This window comes from Lineus longissimus, chromosome 9 (assembly GCF_910592395.1).
Source record: "Lineus longissimus chromosome 9, tnLinLong1.2, whole genome shotgun sequence".
Lineage (NCBI taxonomy): Eukaryota > Metazoa > Nemertea > Pilidiophora > Heteronemertea > Lineidae > Lineus > Lineus longissimus.
Window position 1 is genome coordinate 14,994,865 of NC_088316.1, and position 15,170 is coordinate 15,010,034.

General features: G+C 38.5%; 1 protein-coding gene across 9 annotated transcripts in view; it reads right to left on the reverse strand.

Moving 5' to 3' along the window:
- The window catches only part of LOC135493197 (protein Fe65 homolog), a 152,247-nt gene continuing 137,077 nt past the window's right edge, over positions 1-15,170 (reverse strand). For all 9 annotated transcript variants that reach the window (XM_064780272.1, XM_064780273.1, XM_064780271.1 and 6 more), the window contains one exon: positions 1-5,922. In XM_064780272.1, coding sequence (XP_064636342.1) covers positions 5,851-5,922 — 72 coding nt within the window. In that variant the 3' untranslated portion in view covers positions 1-5,850. The remainder of the gene's footprint in view (positions 5,923-15,170) is intronic.

Below are 15,170 nucleotides of genomic sequence, written 5' to 3' on the forward strand. Positions count from 1 at the left end.
TCTATTAATTCGTTTATTTTCTTTCTTATTGCAAATAATCTGATACATATATGTTTCTATTGTTGCCAACTGGTGGCGCCACATGTACAGGATCATACATCGACATACGGTACAGAGCTAACAAGAGAACAGGCCATTAGAAGCCTACGATCAGGCAAAGTATATACAAAAGCACAGGTTTTCATGAGAATTCGAAGAGTAAGAAATGAATGCTGTGAGAGCCACGCATTGAGTTCCACCTGAATTAACCAGACTTGACACTACACCTGTTAGAAATGCTTTGGGGAAAGCTGGAGTTGGGATTGGGTGAGATTTCCAAATGTCTCGATGTCTTACTTATTGGCCAAGATGACAATGAAAACGTGCTTTTCTGGAAAGAGGCCAATTTCTCCCCCCCCCCCCCAAATATACCAAATTGGAAGTTCTTAAATTCACCAAAAGTTTGAAAATTATCTGAATGGCATTCAATACAAACAGCTACTTTATATTGATTGCCAGAGTGATCAAATAGTAGTCATACCAGGTCATCCAATCAGGACTATCTTATGACAACTTTACATTGCCATTGGCTGTAGCAGGGGAAAGTGACCAGGAGTAAGGACACTCACAACAGTTTTTAAATGGGTTCATGAGCCCAGGTGAGATTGACAGGGTTCATGAGCCCTTTCGTTCGAGGTGATGCTTTTTCACGCCAAGCCTGTCACCTACTCTAGTCTCTAGTCCTATATTGCTAAAATTGTCTCAATTGACATATACCGATACACTTTCTCAAAGCAATTTGCAAACAATTTCAGCAAAGTTGGGACAGACAGCTCTAGAGATATTGTCTGGCTCTGTAGCAGGGGGGGGGGGGGGACTCTCATATGTGGAATCAAGGAATTTACTTTATCTAAACAATGCTAAATGAAAAAAAAACGAATTGGCATATTCTAATATCTTCTATTGCTACACAAGTAACATATCTTCCATCGAAAAATCAACAAATTATTTTACAGAAATAATCAACTGTGACACATTTACGCTGCTGAGCCAAACATAACATTAAGATTAATATTTGCTGTAAAAAAATACAAAGAATTTAAGGTATTAAATCATATTAAATTTACATTCTCTCCATCTTGTTTGATTTTATCAAAATATGCAATATAAGCTTAATTTCGATTTTGCCTCGATTGACCGGAACTCTATGTACATTATGTACAGTATTAAGTACAGCTGGTACGGCAAAATGAGATTCCCTCGAACTATGAAAAGAAGTTTTTCTAGTAGAGATTATAATGTAATCTAGTTTTTAGTTTTCTTAAAGAAATATGAGAAATTATATTCATGTTAACATAACAATAAGTACTATAATGAGATGAAATAATATATTCTAAAAGAATGATATCCTTATACATTTTTGATCTTAACATGATTAAAAGAGATTTTAAGGTTAAACAGTCATTTAGCCCAACAAACTGTTCACTTTTTGACAAAATTATCACACATACGAAATGACCTCAGTTTTTAAATTGGAACAAAGTGTTTTAATAAATTTTGATGAAATCTGATTTGTTGATGTGGCCTCAGAAAAAAATACCTTTTCAAAATACACAAAATTACAAGATAATGTTTTGAGATTCTTCGCAGTTTGGCCAGGTCAGAAAAAAGTAAATATACAAAATGATGTGAACTAACATGCCAATAATTTTAGAACTCAATGTTCAGAGAGCAACAGAAATTCAATAGGATATTATGAATTAGTGTCACTGTGTTTTATTACAAATAACATTTTCTTGGTCCATCATTGGCAAGGTTAAGAAATACAGTATTATGCACAAAATAATCAGGTATCAAGACAAGATCTGGTATGTTTCTATGGTAACCAAGTCACACAGTCTGTTGCTATGGTAACCAACTCTAAACACTAAAATTATCAAATCTATAATCAAAGACTACTTTACAGAATATGTTCACCTCAGCTAGACCAAATTTTCTGTGCATAATATGTGATACTTATACAGGTTTTGTGACCTAGTTGAGGTGAACTTTAAAGAAGCGTACTATACCATACAAAGTTGATCACAATTATTCTAATAATTACAAGAAACATTGATTGTAAGTTTCGTAGAAAAACACCCATTTTGACATTGCTCCCATGAGGCCTATATACACATTTGAAGAATGTTTCATCATAGTTTGAACTGTTTCCACTGTACATAATCTACAGTGCAGTGTATGCAGTTTTGGCTCAAGTTAGTGTGACACACGTGGAACATTCTAGTTGATGCTTTGGAGTAAATAAAGTTTTGGCTCCAGCTTTATAGCTATACGAGATGAAACCTGTGTAAAGTACAGACCTGGCATGAGGTTTGTTCGGTTGAACTCTGACAGAATTTCTTGTGCTATCTAGATTGATTTGAAATTGCAGAACCTTCTAAGATAACAGTCTACAGTCATATTAAAATAAATGGAACCAGAACCTAAAATAGACCATTGTTGTAATTTTGTGATTATTGCAGCCATTTTCCTCTCAGATTGTCGTCTTAGTTTCAGATGACTGGAGATTTTTGGCACTCCCTGCCAGTGGGCTGGCAATTGATCATGACAAAGTATTTGAGGACTTTACAAGTAACTTCTAACTTTCACATGTTTGAAAGGTAGGGCAATGACTTTGAGAAACATCAAGAATAAGATTGGACCAAGAGTCGACCCCTGTGGGACTCTGGCACCAATCCCACAGAAATGCAAAAAGAGGGATTTGTTTCACTAATAAAATCCACTATGAGGTATAGTTTTCATGAATCACTTTGGAACCTTTAAAACAGATTGTAATCAAAGCACCTTACCAATCTAACTTTAAAATCCTACTGAGTATTGCACAGTGCTTCAGAGGTGTGAGGTATTATATTTGTGTAAATTCACTCAATTAACAAATTTGTTTTGGTGTATCTTACAATCCTTTCAAATGGCAAACAAATAGCATAATTTCACTAAAAAATAATTTCTTTGGTCAACCAACATCCTAGAGTATCAGCTTTCCACCTTGATACGAATCATGTGTATTCAGGCTGGTGTCCCAACTCGATGCTGGCCTAACCTGTCTGATTCTCAGAAAGTTGAAAAGCAGATTCCCAGGGTGGCCAGTCAACACTCCAGTGGCAAGGGGGCTAGTCTAAAGCAAAATTTAAAAGCAAAATAATTTAAGCACCATTTATAGCATTGAGTATCCAAGTCGAAATATATTTTGAAACTGTTACATTTTGATAACAGAAGTCGTTCACACCAAATTGGTTTGAATTTGATTAAAATTCGTGAAATTAAAATTATTTTCCGGTAATGATAAAACATGGCTAATGAAATTGTTGTAAAACAATGAAATGGTTTTTTGCTGTGACATCATTTGAATTGTCCTTCATTTGATACCAGATTAATAAATTAAAATATCTTATCAATTAAAATGTTCTGCATTTGCGGCCTATATTGTGTCCCCGGTAACATCCAATGGAAGAATGCCTTTGATCAAATAGTCACTTGTCGGATTCTAAAATTTACAACATGATTTAAGCATAAAGGAAATTGACAGATTTACAAATGAACAAAAACTGTCGACCAATAAACAAAGCCTTTTTCTCATAAACTTTCAAAACTCTCAACAAATCTCCTGGCTCACTCTAATTGTGACTGTAATTTAGCTTTTGTAGTTGCATATCTGCCGTGTAATACATTTCACCGAGACTTAACTGCTGCCACAATTACAGTCAGCCAGAATCTGTTTAACTTCTTAACTTCTACCCTGTTGATTGTTTTGAGTTCTATCATGGTAACTATGGTAACCGGAGAGATCCAACAAATCTGACCAATCAAAACCCATTTCATGGGCACACACTCAGTACATCAATATAGACAAGTTGATTGGTCAAAATAACAATGATACAGAATGTCTCAAAAAATGTCCAATGGAAAATAACTTGAAATACTGGACAATATTTGCCAGTAGTACAATTGATTCTTCCACAAGAAGACTTTTAATTTTCCTTTGGAATATTTTAGACAAGTTTGGATTTCTTTCAAAAGCCTGATTCCTTGGCCACTTAGAAATAACCATCAGAAGGGCATCTTTTGAGACGCACTGTACAAAATATCACCTCGTTCCCAGGCTTTGCTTGACCTGATCTCAAGGTTTTCAAAGATACATTTACCGTCTGCCGAGACATCGGAAAGCAAGCCTGTGTGCACGAGGTTGAAGCTGTGTCATGTTTCACAATTTTTTGTCCTTGGACATTAGAATCAGAGACGACAGAGTAAAGCCCTAGTATAATAACAAGGAGACGAAATTGAGGAACCATCTCAGATTTCGATTGCTTAAAGTTTCTCCATCAAAGACATAGCCACTCAGATCTATAAGACATAAAGACAAAATTTACACCACATCATTAAAAGATCGCACTGTGACTGTGTTTTCCAGGAAAATACACGTCAATGATTACACAGTTATCTTGAAGACGAAAGTCTCAGACGACTGGAGTCGTTTGATTTCAGCTCATACAGATTGCATAATGCGTAATAAAATGATGATGGTTAGTGCTTATGTTATCTAATTTATAATGCTCTACATCGTGTACATTGAGAGCGACATTTGTACAGCGTAATTTCCGTATAAAATATTTGGATATTTATTACACAGTATTATATCTTTTGAACCTTATTTCATCAGCAAGACGTGTTATGTACAAAATGATATTTTCAGGCAAGTTCTGGAAACATTGAGCATGTTTTGTTTCTATCACACAGGGTATGTTCATAGAATAGAACAGCTCAGATAACACTTTAGACTGTGCATGAGCCATTTACCAAAGCTGTTCCATCTAATATACTTCACCCATGTAAAAGTTGGCTGGCTCACATGGTCAATGGTCAAAAATACATGTAGTGTCGCTAAGAGGCTGACCCCTCTCACAGAATCTGGTACCGTAGATTTACATACATATTCAAAATTTAACGTCTTTGACAAAAGTGGAAGTATCGTCTCAGCGTTTCTAGAACTTGTTGGTGACAATTGTTATAAGATATGTACATCAATGATGGCGTAGTCACATTTTTAGAAAAAGAGAGTATGTGATCTTGAGGAGTCCGCCACATGCCTCCTGCACGTCTCAGCAATGTATCGCAGATATATTTCCGGGGAAGACCAGATCATTTTTAACTCTCTGACCGATTTTCCCAATGAACCAGTTCCGGGTCACCCATTTTTTTCAAATTCGATTCGTTCTTCGTCACTGCTGTTCCGTTCATCTCGTAACAGCGGCCACCAAAGACATTTGTGGAGTTTGAATTTACACCACGGACAAGAATTTCTCAAATTCTCGTAAACCTTGGCGCCAGTTTTTCTACCAAGCTTTAAACATGTATCAATCTTAAGATCTCAACTTCCACGACTTTTGACCGAATTGTAATTACAATAAAAGATTGTCGTTAAAATGACTAGAAATATTTTTCACCAGTCTATGACGGATCATTCTCATCACTTCAAGTCATTACTTTACAATAACCGTTCATATTTTGCCGAGATGCAGGGACTTGCGCAACCTAAGGATTTACAAATGAAAATCTAGATTTGCTTTAAAAGCGAAGATTCATTCAGAACAGGAAGCATGCCAACATCTCATCTGCTCGTAAAAAAAGCCAGTGTCATCGAGATTCATCATCTGAGGATACAGGCCCTCTAAACACCCTCAGCAAACATCAGCACCACCAGTGCCACCTTGGGGAACTACAGATGTACTACTGAAGTCTTCAGCATTTTCCTTGCAGCGCATCTGGTCTCTGGCTTGTAATCAAAGAACATCCTCTGTTACCTTGAAAATGATGTTAACTGTCGCTTGCCGGTTTCGGAGATCTTGAAACTCTTCCAAGGACTTTCTTAATACTCGACTTGAGACTCTGTAAAGAGAGAGGGTGAGACCTCGAATAAGTCAAACGCTTAAATAGAAAGGCAAAGGCAAATATATCATTTATAAATGATGACGATGTAAGATACCCAGAAGGCAGAGTCGCTTGGTTTCCATTTTATATTTGACGAATTTTGGTGGAAATAGATAACAAATTAGCTCAATTCTTTGAAATAGGAAATTGGTCAAATTTTGGTGGAAATTGGCGGAATAATGAAATTGCAATAGAAATGGCTCAATTATTTGAATCAAAATGAAAAGAACCAAACATGTTTGAACAAAGAGTAATCAAAATCTTGCAACTGGATGTAATAAAAACTTCACAGAGATTTCAGTAATCAATTGAGTCATCAATAAATGTTATGATGCTAAATACATATTTCCATCAAAATAGGCCAAAACAAAATGGCCGAAACACCTGTACAACTGCCAACTGTAGATACCTACCTTCTAACACTACATTAAAGAGATCGACGTCCACTACCAAGAACACATGAGCAAGTCAACAGGTTCAACGATGCATACACCACTGGTCTTTCTGACCGGATACACAGTGGTCCCTCGAACCGGATACCCAGTGAGGTTTTCTTATTCATAACTCAAGACACCATAAAAAGTCACGTCTCACAATAATTTTCTGATTCATTCGGACCTCCACAAAAATTATCATCACTCACATCGTTCCCAAAGAAAAAAGCGGGCCATTTTGAAAATTCAAAACTCACACTCACAACTCATGTTTTCTCAGTACAGGACAACATCTCTTTAGAGCTTCATTTCAATCCAACTTTGACCAAAATAGCTGTGAATTCCCTATTGAAATTGTACAACAATTCTGGGCTGGTTGGGTTGAAATTTCACACAGAATCACCAGCTAACATAAATGAATGAAATACACTATCACTAGCTACATATTATATCATTAGCTACACATTCCCTAAGCATTTAACACAGACATTTTTATTGTTTGTTTGTATTTTGAATGATCGAATAGGTTGGGGTCACTCAGGCTGTTGCTCAGAAAAAGCACTGGCCTGGTGTTGTAAGAAGCAGTGTCTGTTGTATTTTCAGTCAAGTTTATTGTATTTACAGTGTGTTCTGTATTTACAATAGTTTGTACTGTAATTGCACTGTATTTACATTAGCTGCACTGTATTTGCACTGTATTTACAGTAGTTGCACTGTCAGGACATCAGTAATCAATTTCAAAGCTTCTCAACCATCAGGCCATCAAATTCTCTGATAGGCTCTCACATTGACTAGCTCAGAGTCAATCGAAAGCAAAGAAAAACCTTGACAACTAACTTTTAGAAATTGCAAAAAACCTGAAGAACTTCAACACCGACTTGAAGCAGTCGATCTTAAACCTCTGCAAAATCTTTACAATAGCCAAAAAGCAAGTATATCAACGCTTTGAACTAGCTTTCGCATCGACTTCAGATCAGATCATCGAAGCTTTGGCAAAAGCTTTCCGAAAGACCAACTTTTAGTAATTCCAAAGAACCTAAAGCACATCTGCACTGACCAGAAGAAGTCATTGCAGAGCTCTTGAAAATCTTTGACAATAACCAATAGCTAGTCCATCAAAAGCTCTTGGAAAGCTCTCTCTTTTGCTAGCAAGTGTAGCTCATCAGAAGCTCTACTACTTCTTAGAAACTGAGGATGAATTTTGAAACACATTTGGATGAAAACTGTTAAAAGAAGCTAATAATAAGGCAGCAGCACCTTTCCAACAAGTATCTAAGAATCATCAAATTTTAATACTTTTTTTACTTCTATGACTTTTCACTGAAAACATCCTCAGTTCTGAGAGCAGATATTCAAAATGGCCGATGAAAAATCATGGTTATTTCTCACTTTGGCTTCCTGACCTTCAAACTTAGATGGAAGGTAATTTGTCAATTGAATTGAATGTCACAAAGTTCTTTGACAACAACATGTGATGTCTAGAAAGACCAATATATCCTTCGTTTGGAGTTGGTCATTGAAGTAATGAGGGGTTTCTACTTTCAAAATACAGATAACTGTTGCATATTATAGCAACAGTTGAGATCAAGAAGAAAATTATGGACAACACAAGAATAGTCAATAAATGCCCCAGTTGAGAGAGGAGCGGAACTCCTCGAGACAACGCACAACAAAAAGTGAAATACACAATGTATTCAATCAAACCTGTTCGATACCTCACCTATGGGTCGAGTTGAAATCCTGAGACCAGTCCTTAGGAAGTTTTTAACCTTCTTTTGGGCAGTCCTATGGGATCAACTTCTACTCACCAGCCTTCTGAAGCTCTAACTTCATTTGGCCAGTCACTGATGGGATCGACTCCTAAACATCACCAGCCTTTTGAAGCTCTAACTTCATTTGGCCAGTCACTGATGGGATCGACTCCTAAACATCACCAGCCTTTTGAAGCTCTAACTTCATTTGGCCAGTCACTGATGGGATCGACTCCTAAACATCACCAGCCTTCTGAAGCTCAACCTTCATTTGGCCAGTCACTGATGGGATCGACTCCTAAACATCACCAGCCTTTTGAAGCTCTAACTTCATTTGGCCAGTCACTGATGGGATTGACTCCTAAACATCACCAGCCTTTTGAAGCTCAACCTTCATTTGGCCAGTCACTGATGGGATCGACTCCTAAACATCACCAGCCTTTTGAAGCTCTAACTTCATTTGGCCAGTCACTGATGGGATCGACTCCTAAACATCACCAGCCTTTTGAAGCTCTAACTTCATTTGGCCAGTCACTGATGGGATCGACTCCGAAACATCACCAGCCTTTTGAAGCTCAACCTTCATTTGGCCAGTCACCGATGGGATCGACTCCTAAACATCACCAGCCTTTTGAAGCTCAACCTTCATTTGGCCAGTCACTGATGGGATCGACCTTGAGGTTTTAGCTATCGTGTTCGATTGAACTGTATTTGACACCCACAACGTGCTTTATGGGATACCAAATTACAAAATCTGGTCCTTTTAGTCAGGTTTTAACCAGACCAAAAATGGAATTCGATAATTGATGCCCACTCATGCTGTGGACACCAATTCTTAATCATCCTCTCACAGCAGACCTTCACAATGTTTCAAAAATACGCTCAAGTATTGACAAGGTCTGCTCTGGGAAATGAGTCCTAATTTGGCGTTGCTGACTAAATCATATTGAGTATGGTTTTGTCATGGATGCCCACCAAATGATGGTCACAGTCATATCATTTATCTTTATCAGCACAGGATAAGCTGTGCGGATAAAGCCAAAGGTTGATGATAACAATGCCTTGTAGATACTTCTGGCTTCAATCCAAGCCAAGGGGATATGTCTCATTTCAAAATGAAAATGACACTCCTCCCACCTTGTAAGAGGCATTGTATTCTCAACAAAGGAAAGTGACATGACATTTGGAGTATTAGCCTAGCATTGTACCCACGCTATAGGTATTCTATGTACCCACGCTAATGCTGTAGGCGTTCTACTAGTGACTTTTGAAAGTCAACTAACGGCTAAGGTGAACTGCATAAGGCAGCTAGCTAGCTAAAAGAAATTAGGTTATTATTATCGAATGTTAATAATGCCTGCTTTTAAAGTGGCAACGTTTTATTAAATCTTAGATTTTATGTTATGTTGGTGTAATTTTGTGAAACATGCAAGTTATAAGGACATGCTACAGATTTGGTGATATTGTTAGGAAAATATTAACAGGACATTTTCACATGATCGTAGGTTTGTTTAAGATATGAATTTTGTGTTTTACACATATAAGAGCAAGGATGTCTTCATCAGCAAAGCAATTTATGGAAAAGTCTGAAAATTTCAAAAAATCACGAAAGCAAACCAAGTTGATACAGCCACATCTCTCTTCCCAGATGAGCAGCATTTCAAGTAGAATTTCTTTTCAGATATATATTTTTCTCAGTTTTCTCACAAAGCATCCTTTCTCTATATCTGATAACAGGATGATGGTTATAATGTGCAAAATGGAAATGAAAATGATGGAACTGGAGTGAAGCTGAAAATGAATGGAAAAGTTAGAAATGAAGTGAAATGATGAAGGAAATAAATGCAAAGGCAAGCAAACTTTGAAATAATGAAAATAATTACAGAGGTACAGAAAAGACCTTCAAGGAAGCACCCCTCATGAATCCAGGGAAGGTGAAATTCCGAACGGTAATGAAATGAGATGGAGTGGAGTGGATTTGGAGATGAGATAAGGTGGTAGTGAGTTGGTTTGGAGATGAGATGAGGTGATGGTGAGATGGTTTGGGGATGAGATGAGGTGGTGGTGAGATGGTTTGGAGATGAGATGAGGTGGTGGTGAGATGATTTGGAGATGAGATGAGATGAGGTGGAGATGAGATGAGATGAGGTGGTCATGAGATGGTTTGGAGATGAGGTGAGGTGAGATGATGGTGAGATGATTTGGAGATGAGATGAGGTGATGGTAAGATGTTTTGGAGATGAGATGAGGTGGTGGTGAGATGGTTTGGAGATGAGATGAGGTGAGATGATTTGGAGATGAGATGAGGTGATGGTGAGATGGTTTGGAGATAAGATGAGGTGGTGGTGAGATGGTTTGGAGATGAGATGAGGTGATGGTGAGATGGTTTGGAGATGAGATGAGATGAGGTGGTGGTGAGATGGTTTGGAGATGAGATGAGGTAAGGTGGTGGTGAGATGGTTTGGAAATGAGATGAGGTGAGGTGGTGGTGAGATGATTTGGAGATGAGATGAGGTGATGGTGAGATGGTTTGGAGATGAGATGAGGTGAGGTGATGGTGAGATGGTTTGGAGATGAGATGAGATGATGGTGAGATGGTATTGAGATGAGATGAGGTTGTGGTGAGATGGTTTGGAGATGAGATGAGGTGGTGGTGAGGTGGTTTGGAGATGAGATGAGGTGGTGGTGAGATGATCTGGAGATGAGATGAGATGAGGTGGTCGTGAGATGGTTTGGAGATGAGATGAGGTGAGATGATGGTGAGATGATTTGGAGATGAGATGAGGTGATGGTGAGTTGGTCTGGAGATGAGATGAGGTGGTGGTGAAATGGTTTGGAGATGAGATGAGGTGGTGGTGAGATGATTTGGAGATGAGATGAGATGATTTGGAGATGAGATGAGATGAGGTGGTCGTGACATGGTTTGGAGATGAGATGAGATGAGGTGATGGTGAGATGGTTTGGAGATGAGATGAGATGAGGTGATGGTGAGATGGTTTGGAGATGAGATGAGGTGGTGGTGAGATGATTTGGAGATGAGATGAGATGAGGTGGAGATGAGATGAGATGAGGTGGTCATGAGATGGTTTGGAGATGAGGTGAGGTGAGATGATGGTGAGATGATTTGGAGATGAGATGAGGTGATGGTAAGATGTTTTGGAGATGAGATGAGGTGAGATGATTTGGAGATGAGATGAGGTGATGGTGAGATGATTTGGAGATGAGATGAGGTGGTGGTGAGTTGGTTTGGAGATGAGAGGAGGTGGTGGTGAGATGGCTTGGAGATGAGATGAGGTGGTGGTGAGATGGTTTGGAGATTAGATGAGGTGATGGTGAGATGATTTGGAGATGAGATGAGATGAGGTGGTGGTGAGATGGTTTGGAGATGAGATGAGGTGATGGTGAGATGGTTTGGGGATGAGATGAGGTTGTGGTGAGATGGTTTGGAGATGAGATGAGGTGGTGGTGAGATGATTTGGAGATGAGATGAGGTGAGGTGATGGTGAGATGGTTTGGGGATGAGAGGAGGTGGTGGTGACTTGGTTTGGAGATGAGATGAGATGGAGGTGAGAAGAGTTGTAGATGAGATGAGGTGGTGATGAGATACTTTGAAGATGAGGTCAAGTGGTGGTGAGATGGTTGGGAGATGAAGTGGTGATGAGATGAGAGAAGGTGGTGAAATGGTTTAGAGATGTGATGAGGTGGTGATGAGATGATTTGAAGTTGATATGAGGTGGTGATGAGATGGTCTGGAGATGGTGATGGTGATGAGGTAAGATGGATTGTGATGGTGTGATGGTAGTTTTGAGATGAGATGATGGAATGGGCAATGTCGAGGTCAGAGAGATTCATCTATTGCACAAAGCTGGAGTAATAGGCGATGCTTCACTTGAAAGTTAAAAAAAGAAAATCCCTTTGCAGAACTGATGGCCTCTTCTTTCCAAGAGTGACAAGTTGGGTAAGGTCCAAAATACGCATCAAAACACGGGCATTGGATCTGATGCCCAAACATATCTTTTTCATGGGTACAGATATAATTCCTCATAATTTCTATCTGGTTCAGTTTGACATGTTTGAAGAAGTGCGAGGTCATCTTAAATCCTGGAAGGGATAAATGAATTGAACTAAAGCAAAGTAATGAATTAACTCAAAAAATGTATCAATGGATAAAAAACTGAAATGTGGTAAACGAAAATTGGAAATGTACAAACAGGGTGAAAGGTTCTGAGAAGGATTGTGACTACTTTTGTAAATTTTGTTAATGAAATTGTTAGGGAAATCTGTGCATGATTGTGGGATGAGCAAGAGAAATTAAAATGTGTTAGCATTTCTCATTGAAGTCTATTCCGTGTCAAGCCTGACATGTATTATGTACAACATACTGTACATAGATACACATGGATGCCTGGCAAAGTTAACTTGAAACGGACTTCAGAAAAAACTCTTAAAGCACAGCACAAACAGGGTGTTAAATGTGGTTATAAACTAAACAGGAAAATTTCTGTTTTGAATTACCTTAAGCCAAAAATAAGATGCTAACTATTCTCATTCTCTGCTGCGGATGCACTTTCATGCTGTCTAAAAGTTTTAAACCTCTCAAAAACATTTTGGACGCCAGCTTTAAATGTGGCTTTTAAACCCTGTAAGAACAAACAATGAACACATGACATCAGTACGTGGTGAACTTAAGCAAAATTAATACATTTAGGGGTAAGGGGGAGCTAATTTTGGATTTGAGTTTGAAAAGAAGATGGCCAAGAAGTGAAGCTTAAGGGGACACTACCCATGTGTCAAAGCATGTCGACACCCACTTCAATACGTGCTGTACATTGCAATGTAATATGCATTTGTTGGCCTTGGACATGAAAGTCCAGAAGTGTTGACTCTAGCCATCTTGCTCTCGCCCAATTATGCAATTCATTACAATGTACGGCACTCTTGTCAATCAGCTCAGCCAAAACAAAAGTAAGCAAGGTTCCTTTCAAGAGGCAATCCATCATACCATAAGTATGATATTGGTCCAAGGGGCTTCTCCCAAAGCAAAAGACAACACCAAACCCTATGAACTCATCCTAAGACATTCACAAGGGCTCAAGGAAGGGCAGACACGTGACAAGCAACAGGGCTCACAAGACATGCTGAACTTAATGATACACATACTGTGCGATGATATGATTGAAACTATCCATGCAATGATATGTGAACTTAAAGTTTGTTTTATCCTAAGTTAGACGTTTTTGACCTTTGGTAGTTTCACAACACTAGACCAAATACATTTTGGAAAACATGTGATATTTGTTCCCGATTTGTCATTTTATTTACAGGCATGATAGGCATTCGATAACTTCCTAATAAATGCTAAATGAGCTGAAGTAGGCCCTACTATCCTGACACGACTTAGCTACCAGACTATACCTATACCATACATAATAACTGATCTAGCTAGCTACACTACACAACCTGAACTTAGCTCCAGAAAATGCTACTAACATAGTTTTCTAAATTGAACCGAATGACGTAGCTTGCTAACTTTATAACTGACTCACATACACGTAGCTTGCTAAATTTTTCTAACATAGCTGGCTGAATTATAACTGACTAAGCTGCCTGGAGCAACTTCTGACAGGCTATCTTGTAGCTGGCTAAATATGGACTCACTATTGATAGCTGGCTAATTTCTAAACTATCATAGCTGGTTGCTTTCTAACTAACAGAGCTGAATATATTCTAGCTGAGTAACCTAGCTGCTGACTAAAATAGCTGCTAAATGCTAACTGAATAACATAGCTGGCTTAATTCTGCTGACTGACATAGCTGGCTAAATTCTACTGACTAACATAACTGGCTAAATTCTGCTGACTAAACATAGCTGGCTAAATGCTGACTGACTAACACAACTGGCTGAATACTGGTTGACTATTACATAGCTTGCTTATTGCTAACTGACTGATGTAGCTGGCTAAATTCTGCCGACTAAACTTAGCTGGCTAAATGCTTTCTGACTAACATAGCTGGCTGAATTCTACTGACTAACATAGCTGGCTAAATATGGACTGATTAACATAGCTGGCTGTATTCTAACTGACTAACATAGCTGGCTAAACTCTGCTGACTGAATTAGCTGCTTGATGCTAATTGACTTACATAGCTGGCTGAATTCTAACTGATTAACATAGCTGGCTAAACTCTGCTGTCTAACATAGCTGGCTAATGCTGACTGACTGATGTAGCTGGCTCAATTCTGCTGACTAAACATAGCTGGCTAAATGCTGACTGACTAACATAGCTTACTGAATACTGGCTGACTTGCTAATTGCTGACTGATGTAGCTGGCTAAATTCTGCTGACTGAAATAGCTGCTTAATGCTAACTGACTAACATAGCTGGCTGAATTTTACTGACTTACATAGCTGGCTAAATATGGACTGATTAGCATAGCTTGCTAAATTCTAACTGACTAACATAGCTGGCTAAACTCTGCTGACTAACACAGCTGGCTATGCTCTGCTGACTAATATAGCTGGCTTAATACTGACTGACAAAACATAGCTGATTAAATGCTGACCGACTAACGTAGCTGGCTAAATTCCAACAACTAACATAGCTGGCTAAATGCTGACTGAGTGATGTAGCTGGCTGAAGTTTGCTGACTTTAAACATAGCTGGCTAAATGCTGACTGACTAACATAGCTGGCTGAGTACTGGCTGACTAACTTAGCTTGTTAATTGCTGACTGACTTACATAGCTGGCTAAGTGCGGACTCGTAATTACAGCTGGTTATATTCTGCTGACTAACATATCTGGCTAAGTTCTAACTGACTCATGTAGCTAGCTAAATTCGGACAATTCACTAACTATTCTAGCTAAACTCTGACCAAATAACATAGCTGACTAATTAAATTATCACTGACTATTCTAGCTAATGCTTGGAAAAGATTACTTTACTGGTAGCTGACTAGTTTAGCTAATTCTTGACTGACCTAGCTGGCAGAATTCTTACAGACTGTTCTAGCTAAACAC